At 43.9% G+C, this 15,468-nt stretch overlaps 1 protein-coding gene across 1 annotated transcript in view; it reads left to right on the top strand.

The window, feature by feature from the left end:
- Nucleotides 1-15,468, top strand: part of timeout (circadian regulator timeout) — a 325,432-nt gene that overhangs the window by 11,620 nt on the left and 298,344 nt on the right. Inside the window, exons 6-8 of the mRNA XM_075693090.1 lie at nucleotides 1,207-1,271; nucleotides 3,526-3,594; nucleotides 11,485-11,752. Of these exons, the coding sequence (XP_075549205.1) occupies nucleotides 1,207-1,271; nucleotides 3,526-3,594; nucleotides 11,485-11,752 (402 nt within the window). The remainder of the gene's footprint in view (nucleotides 1-1,206; nucleotides 1,272-3,525; nucleotides 3,595-11,484; nucleotides 11,753-15,468) is intronic.

Here is a 15,468-nt window from a genome sequence, read left to right on the forward strand (position 1 = left end):
TGGCTGTGCGTTTGTGCTTTGGGCAAAAAAAAAAAAAATAATAATGTACCGCTGTCTGGTGCACACCATTTTACTGGCCGACAGCAGCGAATAGAGGTGATAGTGTATGCAACGTCACCAATGCCCTGGTTGGGTTGCAAAATATTTGAATTTTAAAAAAGGTATATGGACCCTTCAATGCAATTTTCTCGTAAAGTCTTTTCTGGGCACGAAACATGCATTGCGAGATTTCTAGAATGGTATTTCAACAGTCCATGTTCACTTAGTATTTGCCTTTAGTGTCCCTTTAATGGGTGTGGAGGAGATGCAAAAGCATCTGCTGCCTGTTCGCTGAGTGGTTGACTGGCCTTTTGTGGATGATGCTAAATTACAAGAATGTGCTTTTCTTCTTCATTCAGTTCAAACATGCTATTTGATGCGATGACAGCAGTGATGGTGCTATCCTTGGGCATCAGATCATTAAAAAAATATGTGAAAGACTGGCCTTGTGGGTCGCTCTTGCAGGGTATTCAGCATTTTGCTGCCACAATACATATTCTGAGCTGTGAGCAAACACATTTTCAATTTGCTATAACCGATAGCGCTCTGAATGTCATATTTTGGGTTTTATTGTAGCCTGAGAAAAGACATTGATATAAAGAATGACCAGCCAAACTTGTAGTTTATTCTATTTTATATGGTAATTTGTTATGTATTGAAGTATCACTGCACCAAAATTTTTGCGTTTGTGCAGCATTTTAGCATGTGTGAATGGGTTTTATGCATTGCGCTTACTGACAATATAAATTCGTGAAAAGGTGCGACTGGAAGCAACTATTCTGTGACTTGATTTTCGGCCTTGTGACATTTTTTGTTAAGCAGGGATTATCAAGTTTTTGTTGTGGTCGTAACCAAAGTAAATAAAAGCATTACTGCTACATGTTTCTAGCTCAGTGTTGAAGGTCTCGCCTTTTCTCGCTTTACTTGTATGACCTTAAAAGTTTTCTGTTCATCTTAATGTGCAATTTTATTGCTGAATTCATGTAACTTATGAGTCTTCTATGTACATGTTCATATTTTTGTTCTCTGCAAGGTAATATGATTCTTGCTATTCAGAACAAAAAAGAAAAGAACAAGAGGACTATGTCTGTGGTTGCTTTTTGCTGAGTTCTCTGCGTAGGTTGGTGTTTGTAGCATTAACCCTTGGCTTCATCTTGTTTCTTTCAGTCCCCAGAAGTACTGGCTAGGGCTGAACAGCCAAGGACTGCTGCTGAGAAAGATGAAGATATCCGGTAAAAATAGACATGCTTGAGTGTTCAGCCAAATGCCTTCACAGCAAGCATTATTACAGTGTTGTTACATGATGAATGCACATTTTAACATTAATGCAAAGTTGGTTTAGTACGCGTGTTAAAATTTTGAGCAATTAATTTCTTTTTTTGCGGCCACCACTAAGCTTAAACTATGGTGCACTAAGATTTCATCCAAAAACCAGCTACCAATGAATGAAACATAGAAGTAAGCTATGGGAACAGGTCGAGTCCTTTTATTTTCTCTCCTTGAAAACATTCATTCTAAATAAGACTATGTGCACAAGGAATCTCCACTTTTGGCTGCCTGTTTGGCCATTTCAGCTTCTGCAAACAGTTTCAATCTAGTCGAGTGTAACCTCAGAGGTCATACAACCATTGTCTTGAACCAGCACATAAGTTTCTTGGGGGAAAGGCTACCTTCGGCAAGGTCATACATGCGAGGATGACGAAAGGTGGCAGCTTCTGTCCATCCGCTGTCACCATTTGCTTCTCCGTGCCTGCTGCGCTTATTAGTGCAATTCAGGCGCTTTTCTTTGGCATTGTGTTCTGCTGCATGTCAAAGTTCAGGGGCGTTCAATCCGTATTCCTGATTTGTGAGAACATGAATTTGTCTTGCCACATTCTTATCTCGAACCGGAGAAAGTCCACAATTTTGTCTTTGTATGCAGAGGGCAGCCACTGACTTTGTCATTCTCCTTTGAAGGGAAAGACCGTGCCTCCACACTAAGTGCATTGTCCAGCCTCCGTTTGCCTTGAAGTTTGTAGCTGAGGTGCTTTGTTTTCTTCCAAGTCAGCAAGTGTCGTTCCGTATTACAGTTGGCTTCCGGTAATTGGACTCTGACAGGATCGATGCACAACTAAAGTTGCGATAATTAAAAAAAGTCACAGTTTCACCCGAAATGCGAAGCATCGATTGTCGTAGCAAATTAGTAGAAAGCTATACGAAAAGTAAGGATATTAGTTTTATTGGCCATATAAACTTTTAGACGTTCACTTACTAACTAATCTAATGAGCATGGTGTCACACGCGCACAAGCAAACATGAACATGTCTCACTCAGTGGCCACGGAAACTCTTTATCAAAACGCTGGAGCCAGGAAGTGCAGTAGCAGGAGCGATCGAATTCACCTTTGTACGGCTTCTCGCTTCATCGCGAACTAAGCGACGAGAACACAGCACGGTGCGTCCAGATGCATAGACTGTCTCCATCGCAGATCGCTTTCAAGATTGAGGCCGCACCATATGCAGCAGCCACCAGAGTAGAGCACCTCTCCTTTTTGCGCCAGTCCCGCACGCAACTTAAGCCATTTCTAAGCACACGTACTACAGCACACATGGAGGATGATGCTACAGCAGCTAGGCTCGAAGCGCATACGAGACGGCCATTTTGAAATGCCGACGGAGAGTTGGTAACGCAGATTTAGGGTCGCACTCGATTATAATGCGCACACAATTTTTTAACCTGTTTCATCGGAAAAGAAGTGCACATTAGATTCGAGTAAATATGGTACTGTCGCAAAAGAGCTTTGGGCCATCTGAAGGTTTAGGTACTGTGGTGAAGCAATCAGGAAAGACAGTCTTCCTCTTTCCTAGCCGTCCTCTTCCTTTGTGGTGCCTATGGGAGATGAGGGTGAAGTCGCCTTCCATGTTGGAACCTACCTGTACTATTGCTACAAATGTGCTAGTTAATGGCTCAGTTCTTTACAAATTTGTGCAATGAAACAACGAACACTACCTAAATATCCTCACTGAAACAAACATATGCATTTAAGCACATCATTTCTTTAATAAAGCAAATAGCTTTCTAAAAGCATTTGCCTATTACTCTGGCAATCATCAGTGTCTTTTTTTTTTTCCACATTTTTTTGTTATGGTGCAGCCATTGTCAAAAACTGAAATGTAGTGCTTTGTATTGTTGTGCGGATCCACGGCCCATGTTATTTATATTTCTTTTATTTACATATACTGCCATCTCATTGCGAGACATTGCTGGGGTGGGTAAAGAACTTGCTTAAATTAGTAGTAAATAAAACATGACTCATTGTACATTAGCATACATACAAAACATGAATCTACATGTGTGTGCAAGCAACAGAGGACGTTACATATACGTGTAGGCCATAACAAAACAATATTGTGTGTAAAGAGCACATTTTGAAGGGTAATTACATTGAAATAAATTTATTTTGCAAAAGCATGAGCTTACTGACACTTTTGACTTGTTGCATTTCAGAGAACTTCTTAAAGCCAGGGAGGCAGAGCTCGCAAGAAAGAAGATGCAAATGCAGGCAAGGACAAACAGGTACTTTTCTGCTTGTTTGATCTTTTTTCAGAAGATGACATCCTATTCGTTTTTTCATGCTAAAGCTTGCAAGAAACACACTCTTGACCCATTTACAGCATGGAAGGCTGGCATAACTGTCACATGAAATTATTAGGAACAAGAATAAGCATCTTTGTTAGTCATGTGTGAATATTGGAAACTGCAAATATACAGTTATACCTCAATATAACGAAGTTAGTAAAATCTGCAATTTTCTTTGTTATACCAAAATTTTGTTAGGAAGTTTTAGCCTGGGGGCTCCTATCTAAATACAGTCGAACCAACTTATAACGATACCGGTTTTAACAATATATCAGTTATAACAATGAGAAGCTACTGCACCGTCAACTTTTGTATGTTTTGCATGGTGAATTAACCTGCTTACTACAATGCCCCGATGCCGCATTGTCGGTTATAACGATGAAGTCTGGCTGCTTTGTGTCCGAGCCGAAAGGCAATGAAATGCGAAATTCTTGAAAAGAAAAAAAGAAGACGAGAAATTCGAGCCACTGCACGATGGCCCACTGCTTGAACGGCAACCAGGCACTCATTTTCCAGCCTTCTCCTAACAGCTCTCTCCCGTTGCCCTTCCACTCCTCCGAACAGGAATGGGCTGCGCCCATATCTCTACGCCACGCCACCCTCCGAAACACGAATGGGCTGCGTCAACTGCACTGCTCGCATCTTGCTCGCTGGCTCCTCATTCAGCGCAGTTCTGCAAACCGTGTAATCACCCGTGTTCGTCTTTGTTGGCTGCGTCAAAATCATTCCTGGCCACGTGGTTTCTCAGCCTCTTTTGACTCGCTGCCGAAACGGAAGATGACTGACCTGCCCGCTGATAATCGGCAATGCACGACGTTGCTGGTGAAAAGAAAGTGCACAGTTATAGATTTGGAAACTAAGTGCTTCTAACCGATTAGGCGACCGTCGCGAACGTGCTTGCATCGGATAGTTGTGGCAGTGATGATACGGTAGGGCAGGCTGCCTCAACGTTGCCCTCACAGGAGTCCGGCAGCTGATTCAGTCCCTACGGGGCTTCGTTTTCACGAGGAACCTTCCGCTGCACTACGTGGAGCACCTGGATACCTTGGAGAAGAATGTCGGCAAGGCTGACGGACGTGGGGTTTTCTCGTGCAATACAGTGCGACGTACGTGGCGAGACACTTGTGGTGATCTCGCCTCAGCTTTTCTTTTGCATTTCTCAAGCTGACAGGCTGCCGCGGCAGCCTCCTCACATCTTTTAAAAGGCCCCTATTGGGCCCACCAAAGCGCTGCCTTCGCGGTGCTCGCATATTGTTTGCCACCCGTGACCCCTCTTTGCAGTTATAGCATTGCCATTCTTTAATGCCAACAGCCATGGCTTGATACACGTGATCGGAGCACCCAGGAAGCAGTTAAACGAGTGAGCACAACCAGCAGCCGAATGGAAGACGGTGGTGGGGAGGGGCACTGGTCTCCCCATCATTATAGTTTGCTAAGATCAGCTGTGCCATCCTCCTGTTTTGATTTTTTCATGCAACCCGGTTTTAGCAATTAACGGTTATAACAATGGAATTTTTGTGGCATTTGAATGTTGTTATAAGTGGGTTCGACTGTACATGGGAAAGGAGAAACCGTTTTTCTTGGCAACCACTGCACTAAATTTGATGAGGTTTGTTGCATTTAAAAGAAAAAGTTAAAATCTTGTCACTATTAGTGACAAATTTCCTAAAGGTCGTCAGTTATTTAATAAAAATTGTTGAGAATTTAAAACATTCAGGAAATGATACTATCAAGTTTACAACTCTGCAACTTTGCAATGAGAATCGGTACCACAATTCTGTAAATTCCATCTAGTAGCACGTCTAAAGTGGACAAAATTGATGTACTATACACGGCTGTCAAGTAGACTATTGAATATGTGAGCAGGACTTTTACAAAACCTTTCTAAACAACGTAAAAAATTATGTAATATATAAATTGATATATCAAATTTGCCCGCTTTGGTTGCTCTAACGGATACAGTTTACAGAACTGTGATATCTGTTCTTTGGCTCAGCTACAGATTTGTATACCTATTTCGTGCTTATACCTTTCTTTAACTTACCAACATTTTAAAATTTCGTAAAAAAAATTCAGGCTTTAAATCGAAATTCTGCTTACAACAGGCACTAGAATTCAACTTTCTCAAATGCAACAGGTTTCGTTAAGATATCCTACAGTGGTTGTCTCAGAAAAGCATTTCTGTGTTTTACATTAATTTGAATAGGCAGCATTGGCGTAGGGTCTGAGCTAGAGCTTCCTCTTAAATTGAAATGCAACCCTTTTGTGCAAGGAGCTGCAGTTGCTGATGTATTTTTTTTTTTACATGGAAGGAGCTGCAAAATTTTCTGAATCATCGGGCAATCGGAAAAAGCAAATTTGATGGAGAAAAATATTCGTTTTGTAGAATTTGAGAATCAGTGACAAAAGGTATTGTTTCATTCTGTGTCGATGATATCTTCACGTTGGCGGTACGGAGCGAAGCCAGCTACGCTTTCGTGTCCACTCTTTCGTGTCCACCTTGGCCCCGCAGCTCCAAGTGTCACAAGCGGACCTGTGCCAATCCACTCCCTCTCGCCTCCCCTCCCCCTACCTCACATGCGCTTGGTCGTGTTACTGCGAGTTCACTCTGCTCCCCATTTCCCCTTGCTTGTGTAGCAAGATGGCACTCGTCAAACCACCATCCTTCCCAGCTTGCCCTCTCACGCTTTCACTCGCACTCAAAGCATACAGCGCCCACACCAAGGTCAATTCACATGGTTGCAAAGGTGAGGCAGAAATGCTCCAAACCAATGAGCAGAAACATCAATTATGGTCGTGTGATTGAGGTGTGCCTACATCTCGCAGGGCAAGACACTAGTTTATGAAAGCTAAGCATCCAATATGTCACCAATGGAAACATTTGAAAAAGTACTGACAATGTCATTAGTAGGCTTGTGCGAATATTAAATATTTTCGAATAGTTGAACGAATAATGCACTATTCGATATTCGCTTCGATTCAAATTTTGTTAGTCTGAAATTTCACAGTATTCGGCTCGAACGAATAGCCACACGCGGCAGGGAGAAGGCGCTTTCGGAAGTTTCAATTTTGGATTCAGTAATACTTTTCCCAATCCAATCCAAACCAAGCCAGGAAAACAGAACTATGCTCGGAACAAAGCCGTACAAAAATGCATCTCGTCAGCGTGGTCAATTGCGTTTAGTGGGCGACTCTGTCTCTGTCGCGGCGGCATTTGATCAATCCCAGCCGCCTTGGACCACTCCAGAGAGCACCACTGGGGACTTGCATGCGGTCAGCAATCCGATTTGGAACTTTCTTGTAAAGATTCCACCGGGAACCGAAGCTCGATGTCTTCAATGCAAGGCAGTCCGGAAGACCCTGACAAGTACGACAACAACCCTAGCAACGCATATAAGGAGACACCCGGACTTGCACAAGGACTACCAAGAGAAATGGGACGCACGCAAAAGGCCATCCGAGCTCAAGGGGTCAAGCAAAGCAAGTGGTAAACAGCCATCCATAGCCGACAGTTTCAAGCCGAAAATGAAAGCGTCGGCCTCAAAAACCGAACAGACGACAAAAATGATAGCTCACTTCGTAGCTCGGGGTATACACCCCTACAACATTGTCAAAGAACCGGGTTTCCTCGACATGATGAAGTTCGCTATGCCGGATTGTGCCATCTTGAACAACGTTCTCGAGAGCCATTATTCTGGACCTCTACGCATCAAGCAAAGAGAAGGTGAAAAAGAAGCTCGGGGACAATTTTGCAAGCAGAGTGGAGTCTCTTTCAATCACAACTGATGGTTGGACATCGCGGGCAAATGACAGCTACGTTTGTGTAACTTGTCACGTCATGGACAGAGACTTTGTGCAACACGTGCATGCATTGGCTTGCACGGAGATGACAGACTCCCACACTGCAGAAAACCTGGAACTAGTTATCGCAGGTGTCATCGAGGAGTGGGAACTTCCAGCCCACGATACTGTGCCGATATTCGTCGTTACAGATATTTGAAGGCACTTCAGTTCTGCAGTAGTGCGGTCATCCTGGAGTGGTGTGCAGTGTTTCGGACACACCGTTCAGTTATGTGTCAGTGATGCCAACAGAGAAGTGTTATAGTTTTTGCAGCTCTGTGCTAAGCCCTGAGTGATTGTGGCTAGATACAAACGGAGTGCCAAGGCCCAAGGACGGCTTCAGGAAATTCAGAGAAACATGCAGCTGGACCCTCTCGAGGTTATTTATACAAGACGTCCCGACGTAATAGAATATTGAGCATGCCATGATGGCCAGGCTCGTGAAGCTCCGTACGGTGATCACTGTAGAACTTTCAGAATCTGACGCAGTTCCAAACTTGAACACAAGTGAGTGTAAGCTTATGAATGCAGCAGTGCAAGTATTGAAGCCACTTGACCATGCCACAACTGAACTGTCTATGGACAGATATCCCACGCTGTCACAAGTCATTCTCCTGTTGCAGTGTACCGAGGTGGTTCTAGCTGAACATGTTTCCGAAGGTGGTGAGGCAGCATTGCTTGCCTCAAGCCTTTTTCGTAGCATTAAGACAAGGTTCCCTGATATCAAGATGCCATGACTTCCTGCATTGGCAATGTTGGTCGATCCTAGATACAAAGATGTCTGTTATGCTGAATGACCCGCAAAGCAGTGGGCGTTCACTCTACTCACAAAGGCAGCAGAAGAGACTGTGCCAGTTGATCAACACGGTACAGCAACAAGTGAGATCAGCACCTGCTCTGCAGAACCATCGGGGGATTGTGTGTCGAGTGCTTTTACACACTCCAGTTCGCGTGCACATCATCAGTCAAGCCGTACAATGTCGGATTAGGTTGCTGGGTACTTCAAGGCACCCCATCTTTCCCGGTCCAAAGACCCCCTTATGTGGTGGAAAAGCAAGGGCAGCCACCTTTACCCAAACCTGGTTGCAGATACCCGTAGGTATCTTTCGATACCAGCCACCCAGACAAGAAGTCAAAGGCTTTTTTTGACTGCAGGAGCCGTTGTAAGCTGCAGAAGGGAGCACCTCAAACCCCAGCCTATGGAACAGCTAGTGTTCTTGCACGAACATTTGTAGATTTTCGTAAATAATCAAGTTGTTTACTTTCCTTGAATAAATCCCAGACCTTAGCCCTCTGCCGTTTTTTTTCTTTACTTGCTACTATTCGAAGTATTCATTTCGAAATTATTTGAGAAGAATTAATATTCGCTTCAAAACAAGAAAGCACTATTCGCACAAGCCTAGTCATTAGAATAGGAAAATGTGAAGTCACAGGCTGTTTTTTTTTCATCCACAAATAATTATGAGTATTGAACTGTGCAGGCCTTCTGCAGTTTGCTCGTAGTGATGTGTGCTGAGATATGCCAAGATTGTATTGCCGTCTTTAACACTGTAATGTCATCAAAACTCTCCTATGCATTGCCATAAAAAAGTAATCGCAGTAGATATAGTGTTAACCTGACAAGTTTTTACCAGTAACTTTATTTTTAAATGCCTTTTCACTTAAAAATATGTTTTAGCAATGTCTTCAGCACCAGAGAAAAACTACAGGCAGCTCACGTGCTGTGTTAGTCAAGACGAAAGTGTGGTTTTTGTGAATTATTTCAATGTAATATTGATTTTACCTTAACACCGTAATAACAGATTTGTGTTGGTAGTAAGGACACATGCATGTAGTACTTAGTGCAAAATCTGGGTGAGACCACGGCTCTGAATTCATGCAAAACTCTCAAGGCCCACCGGTGTAAAGCCTGTCGTTATAGAATGTGGGCTATAAATACAGATGGGTGTCTTTGTATTAAATTGTGATGGGATGTTGTGGCGAATATTCTTACGCTTCACTTGCAGTGTTGTGTGTCTTGGTATGCGATGTGATGTAAACTGGGGCAGTAGACAACATGGCGCTAAAAGCTTTAAACAGGAAATGTAGATGTTTCTCCATTGAGACATTGGCCCTTCAAAATGTAGATGGTGCTGCTGTGCCTCCACATGCTGCTATTGCAGGACATATTGGTTTCTATACCTTGCCAATACAGCGCGTGGGACGTGATAGGATCTTGTCGCACCGGGACTTTGTACGTAATGTGATGCTTCTCCGTTTCCACGGTCGGTCTTGGTCGCTGGGCGATTTGGGACATGCGTTGATTCTCAAGCAGCTGCTTGTAATTCAACCATTGAACACCTGTGTCCGTGGAAGCTTCTATTTATCGTCTCGGTACTACTTCGGGGTGGCAGTGAAATTTCGTTACATTAAACTCATGTATGAACACACTTTGTTATAAGATTGAGGTATTGAATTCATGTCATTCTATAGACAAGACGTTATAAAAAGTTAAATGCTTTGTTTTATTGAAGTTCAAGTAAAAAAAACTCTTGCTTGGGCTAGTTGGTTCATGCTTGAAGTAGTAAAGGCAAGGCGCAGAAGACCAGGACTCAAGAAGAAGTACACAAACGTTATATTGAAATTTAACCTTATTAGTATTTAATTCTAAAGACACTTTCACTAGTCCAAACATTCAAACCCCCAGAATTACCGTTTTTTTTATGTCAGCTTCGCCGCAACACAGTCAATTTGTGCGGCAAAGCATACAGACTGTATTGCAGTGAAGCATACTGGCCGTGAATGAAGCATATCAAAAGTAAGAAGGGGCACTGACCCGGGGCTCCTGTTGGTGTTTATGGCTACCTGATAACATCAGCTCAAGTACCCACACTGTGTGGCTTCTTCATGCATCTGTACAACACCAGCCGCTAGGTGAAAACCTCTGTCTGCTACTAATGTGGCTAAGTGCCTAAAAACACGGGCTTCCGTACTGTAAGCTTGACCAAGTAGTAAGCTTGGCAATGTTGTTAGACCCTCATTCTAAATTAGTTGTGTACGACTAGGATGTCTCATTGGCAACCTGCATTAAAGACCTGGCTTTATATGACGCAAGAAAAGTTTAAACACCAAGGAACCCAGACATGCCCTCAACAACGAAAGCTTGTGAAGACGCTCTTTCCACATCAGCACTGTGAAAAGACTTTGATGAGCTTATCAACCAGCAGCAATTTTCACTTGCTTCTGGCAGTAATTTTCACTGTCAGAAGCACTGATTGAAAGATGTGCGCATGATGAAATTTTGGGCCAAAAAGAAGGTCTATGTGAATGGTGGTGTAAGCATTGTGCCCATTGTTGCCTTGGGTTGCGAAGAGATACTTGCTGATACTAGACACTAGTGTGCACAGAGAGTGCCTGCTTTCGGTGTCTGTGATATGGAGGAAGGTGTCGCTGCTCCCCAAGCATGTCAAGCAGCTTTCCTTGCTTCATGACGACATTAAATAACTGCAGTTATGATACTGTCAAGCATGATACTGTCTGATTGGTGAAAAAAAATTTGCATTTCTGCAAAACCAAGTGGTATCCATATTTGAAAAAGGTTCGATTCGCACACCCCCAGTTTTTGTAAATGAGGAACTTATTAATTAATGGTCCAAATGATGACAGCTGCACATGAGCAGGGCTCAAACATATCTTTTCACATTCTGGATCAAAAACAGATCATGCCATGAAAATATAATCAGGCTGCATCTGCTAAAAAATAAGTCTCATAATGCTGCTATGCATGAGTCAGAAAGTGAAATGGGAGGAAATGCTAGAAGATATGAGGCATTTGCATGCAGTTTTTTGTGAGGGAGTTGATCGAGAGAAGCATTAGGATATGTCAGCTGAGAGTGGTTAAAGAGGCTGTTCAGGTGAAAGTGCCTTCTCACCTGACAATTAATTATGACTCTGAGTTTGTTTTTTTGTTCAAGTACTTACACTGCTGTTTTTTAATCGTTCTTTCAGGCACCCTCGTTTTGGTGGAACGTTTACCGTGAAAAACATGAAGGGAATTGGCGACAGTGACTTGGTTGCCCATGACACTCTGTCCAAGCTTTCCCAAATGAGCTTTGATCGATCCAAGCCATTCAAGCCCAAAGCAAAAAACAAAAGGCCTGTTCTAGAAGCAAATGACGTTATGAGGAGGTCTACCTTGAACATTCGGCTGTTCCTGAAGAGACTCTGCACTGACTTTCTCAAGTGGTGTTATAATCCCATGATGCGAACAGTCAAGGTATTTATGCATTTGGCATTCTTGCGGTCTGCTTGTTAAATTTGCAAGTTTAAATTCCCGCAGTCTAGCCCAGCTCAGCCTCTGTGCCCCATGACAGCCTGCGTGTTATAGAAACATACTCCAGTCTGCATTTATGCAATCTATCAGAAATCGTTGCTTTAATATTAGTACTTTTGAATTGTACTGCCAATCGCACTTCACTGTGTTTAGCCTTTGTGCAGCGATGCCTCTTTATTGTTACGATATCACTATCCTTTGTCAAGAAAGCATTAGCAGGGCAAATGCATAACTTAATAATAGATGGTGCCCGAATCTAGTGCCCAGTGACTGCTTCCTTGTAAAGTCAAATCTTATTATTTTGAATACGGTTAATTCGAACTTCTGGTTTATTTGAACTGACGCCGTGGTCCCGTCAAAGTTATCTGTATTCCAATGCGTGAAACGCACGGTTAGTCGAACCTGCTAGCATTTGCAACAGTTAGTTTGAACATACCGTGCTCCGACGATGCTCTCAGCAGCATACCAAATCACTTGGCGGTAACTCCAACCAGCATTGCTCTGACCCCACCATAAAGGGAAGGCTTAGGAGAAACTCCTCAATGCTGCGTGAAAAAAATAAATAAAAGAAAACACAACTGTGGCGGAAATTTCACTTTCTCTCAAATGCCGAGGTCGCCGTTACTGCATCACACCGTAATGCCCCAGCCACACTAGTGACAAAATGCACGCCGCGGGAGGGATTGGTCCTAGGCCAATTTTTCATGGCTGGACGCGGTGGCAAGCGAGCCACGACCAGAGGAGACCAATAAGGGTGGCTCCTATAGAGACATACGTGTGGGAAACTGGTATCATGCGGATCGCCCGACTGCTCTGTTTGTACTCGTGTCTAGTTCAGCTGGACTGCTTGTTTTGCACTATCGTGTGCTCGCGTCAGCTCTCGCTCGCACTTGTTTTGGTCTTGTTCGCGCTTGTTTCTTTACAATGATGAGTCTAAACTGAGATGTACTGATGAAAAGGATGTTGGAGACTGCGCCATATCCGATTCTGTACGACAAGACAGACCTTGAATACAGAGATGTGAAGGCGACACCCAGTAACTCATTCTCCTTGTCCATTGAATGCGGCGATGCCGCAGCAAAAGGGAGCACACCAACTGATTATGATCAGTGGAAACGACTTCATCATCTTCATGAGACATTATTTGTGTTAAGAATGCAGGACGAAGAACATAAACACAGCGCTGATCTGTCAGCAAACGGAGGAAAAAGCATGTGAGCACGTGGCGGAAGGGAAGCAGCGGCAGAGGCCCAGTCCAGCCTCGACAACTCCGCTGCTTCGCTGGCAGTCTTAGGTGGCAGATGTAATTAGTGCCATTCATCAAGCTGGCAGGAAAGCAAATCCGCTTCCCTCACGCCCTTCTTCGCAAGTACGCTCTCCTCGCCCTCCATTTCAACCCCCTTGTAACTCCCTCATCTTTGACGGTCTCTGTGCGTGCGCACCTCTGCACTGGCCCTGGTGCTGCCAGCCCCACTGGCCTGGCGCCAGCTTAGCCTGCTCCTTGAAGTTTCGTTTTCTGCCGTTATTGGGAAGCGAGCATTGGCCGGCATAGGCAGTTTCGTGGTCCTCGCTTGCTGTGTGCTTGTGCACTGCGATATGTGCCATGTGGGTTGTGCGGCACGAAAGGTGTAGGTCTGATGCAGCTGCTCGTGTCTACTTCTGCCAAGTCAACGCAACAAAGGTGTGCCGTGCAGAGTGTGTGACTCAAAGGTGGGAAGGGATGAAGCCACATAGTTTCATACAATAATTACTGGAGGAAGCTCTGGCTCTAGTGTCTATGGGAGCTGCAATGTGAGCGGGTGACCCAGCAAGGTAATTATGGGAAGTACATGGATTTGCCTAAACTTCGTCCTTCTGGCTTCAGATGGCTTGTGACTTTGTAAACTTGTCATTTTCAATAATGCAATGCGTAATAAATAATTAAGTAAACATTATTAAAATTTTCCGACGGCAGGGTTCGAACACAGGACCTCTAGCACAGAAGCCTGATATTGAAACCATTAAGACACAGGTGCATGCACCAATAAGTGACGTGAAGCGCCCTTATGAATTTATTGTAGGCATGCCTGTGCCTTGAGACGCTTGGCGCGTTTCGATTTGGTCACCTTGACAAGTTCAATTGTTGCAATTAGCAGCGATTGTGCATGTTCGCAGCGTCTTTTGCACTTGGAAGAGTGTAGATTGCTCTGAAATTGACGACAATGAAGACATATAAAGCGTAATAAACAGTCACAAGAATGTCTAAATCCACAAGCACGAAGATCAGACAAATCCATGTACTTCCTGTCATTCCCATGGTCGGTCAATTACGGCAGCGCCAGAGTTCCCTCTAGTATATATTGTATGAAACTCTATGGGTGCAGCAGCCTGAATTTTTTTTTCAAGTATTTTGCATTCTTTTTTTCTTTTGGCAGACACTCAGTAGCTGGATTTAGTTGTTATGACCGATAACGCGGCATGGAAGCAGTCATTATGAGGTACCATATTTACTCGGTTCTAGCGCGCCCTCGATTGTAACATGTACCTGTGTTCCATGACTTTAAAAAAAAAAAAAAGAAGAGGGAAAAAATGCTCGCCCTCGATTTGAATGCGCACCCGTTTGCCGTGACCTAAAGAAAGAAAAGTTCTTTACAGTACCGCACACCTCATTCTTTCATACAGGAATAGTACATCTTTCTCTGATTTGAAAAAAACAAAGATTTACTCCCAATACACTAAAGTTGCGATAAATAAAGAAAGGTGCAGTTTCGCCCGAAAGCCGAAGCATCGATTACGATAGCAAATTAGTAGACAGCTATACGAAAAGTAAGGATAGCAGTTTTATTCGCCATATAAACTTTTAAGCATTTGCTTACTAACTGAATTAACAAGCATGGTGTCATGCGCGCACATGCAAGCATGAACACGTCTTACGCAATGACCACGGAAACTCTTTATCAGTGGGGAAGTGCGGTAGCAGGAACAAGCGAATTTACCTTTGTGCGGACTCTCGCTTTAACGCGCGCTAAGCAATGAGAACACAGCGCGGTGTGCCTAGGTGTGTTTCCATCGCAGATCGCTTTAAAGATACGGGCTGCGCGGCCGCGCCGTACGTAGCAGCCGCCGGAGTAGAAAGCTCCTCCTGTTTGCGCCAGTCCCGCGGGTAACGTTCGGGAACTCGGAACGCTCGTGATGCGGCCCGATTTCCGTACGTCTCTGCACACGTGATCACTTTCCTTTTAATTACGGCATTGTGACGAACTCAGTACGTCTTTGCAGTCGGCACTTCCATGCTAATAGAGCAAATGCTGAAAACAGGAAGACCGGGAAGACGGACGGCGCACTTACATAAGCACACATACTACAGCACATGGAGCAAGCTACAGCAGCTAGGCTCAAAGCACGTGCAAGTCGGCCGTTTTGAAATGCCAATGGCGATTTGGTAATGCAGATTTACGGTCATACTTGATTCTAACGCGCAGGCTATTTTTGGGCCCGTTTTATCAGAAAAAAGTGCGCATTAGATTCGAGTAAATACGGTATATGGAGTTGGTGTTACTGTGTTGTGGGGTTCAGTTTATGCGAGTAATGCAGAGCGCAGGACGATTTCTCACACTGCTGTATCGGCCAATGACTACAAACAAAGGTCACATGTTGGCTCCGCAAAGAGGGGACGTGGG

The sequence above is a fragment of the Dermacentor variabilis genome, chromosome 5 (assembly GCF_050947875.1).
Source record: "Dermacentor variabilis isolate Ectoservices chromosome 5, ASM5094787v1, whole genome shotgun sequence".
In the NCBI taxonomy this organism is placed as follows: Eukaryota; Metazoa; Arthropoda; class Arachnida; order Ixodida; family Ixodidae; genus Dermacentor; species Dermacentor variabilis.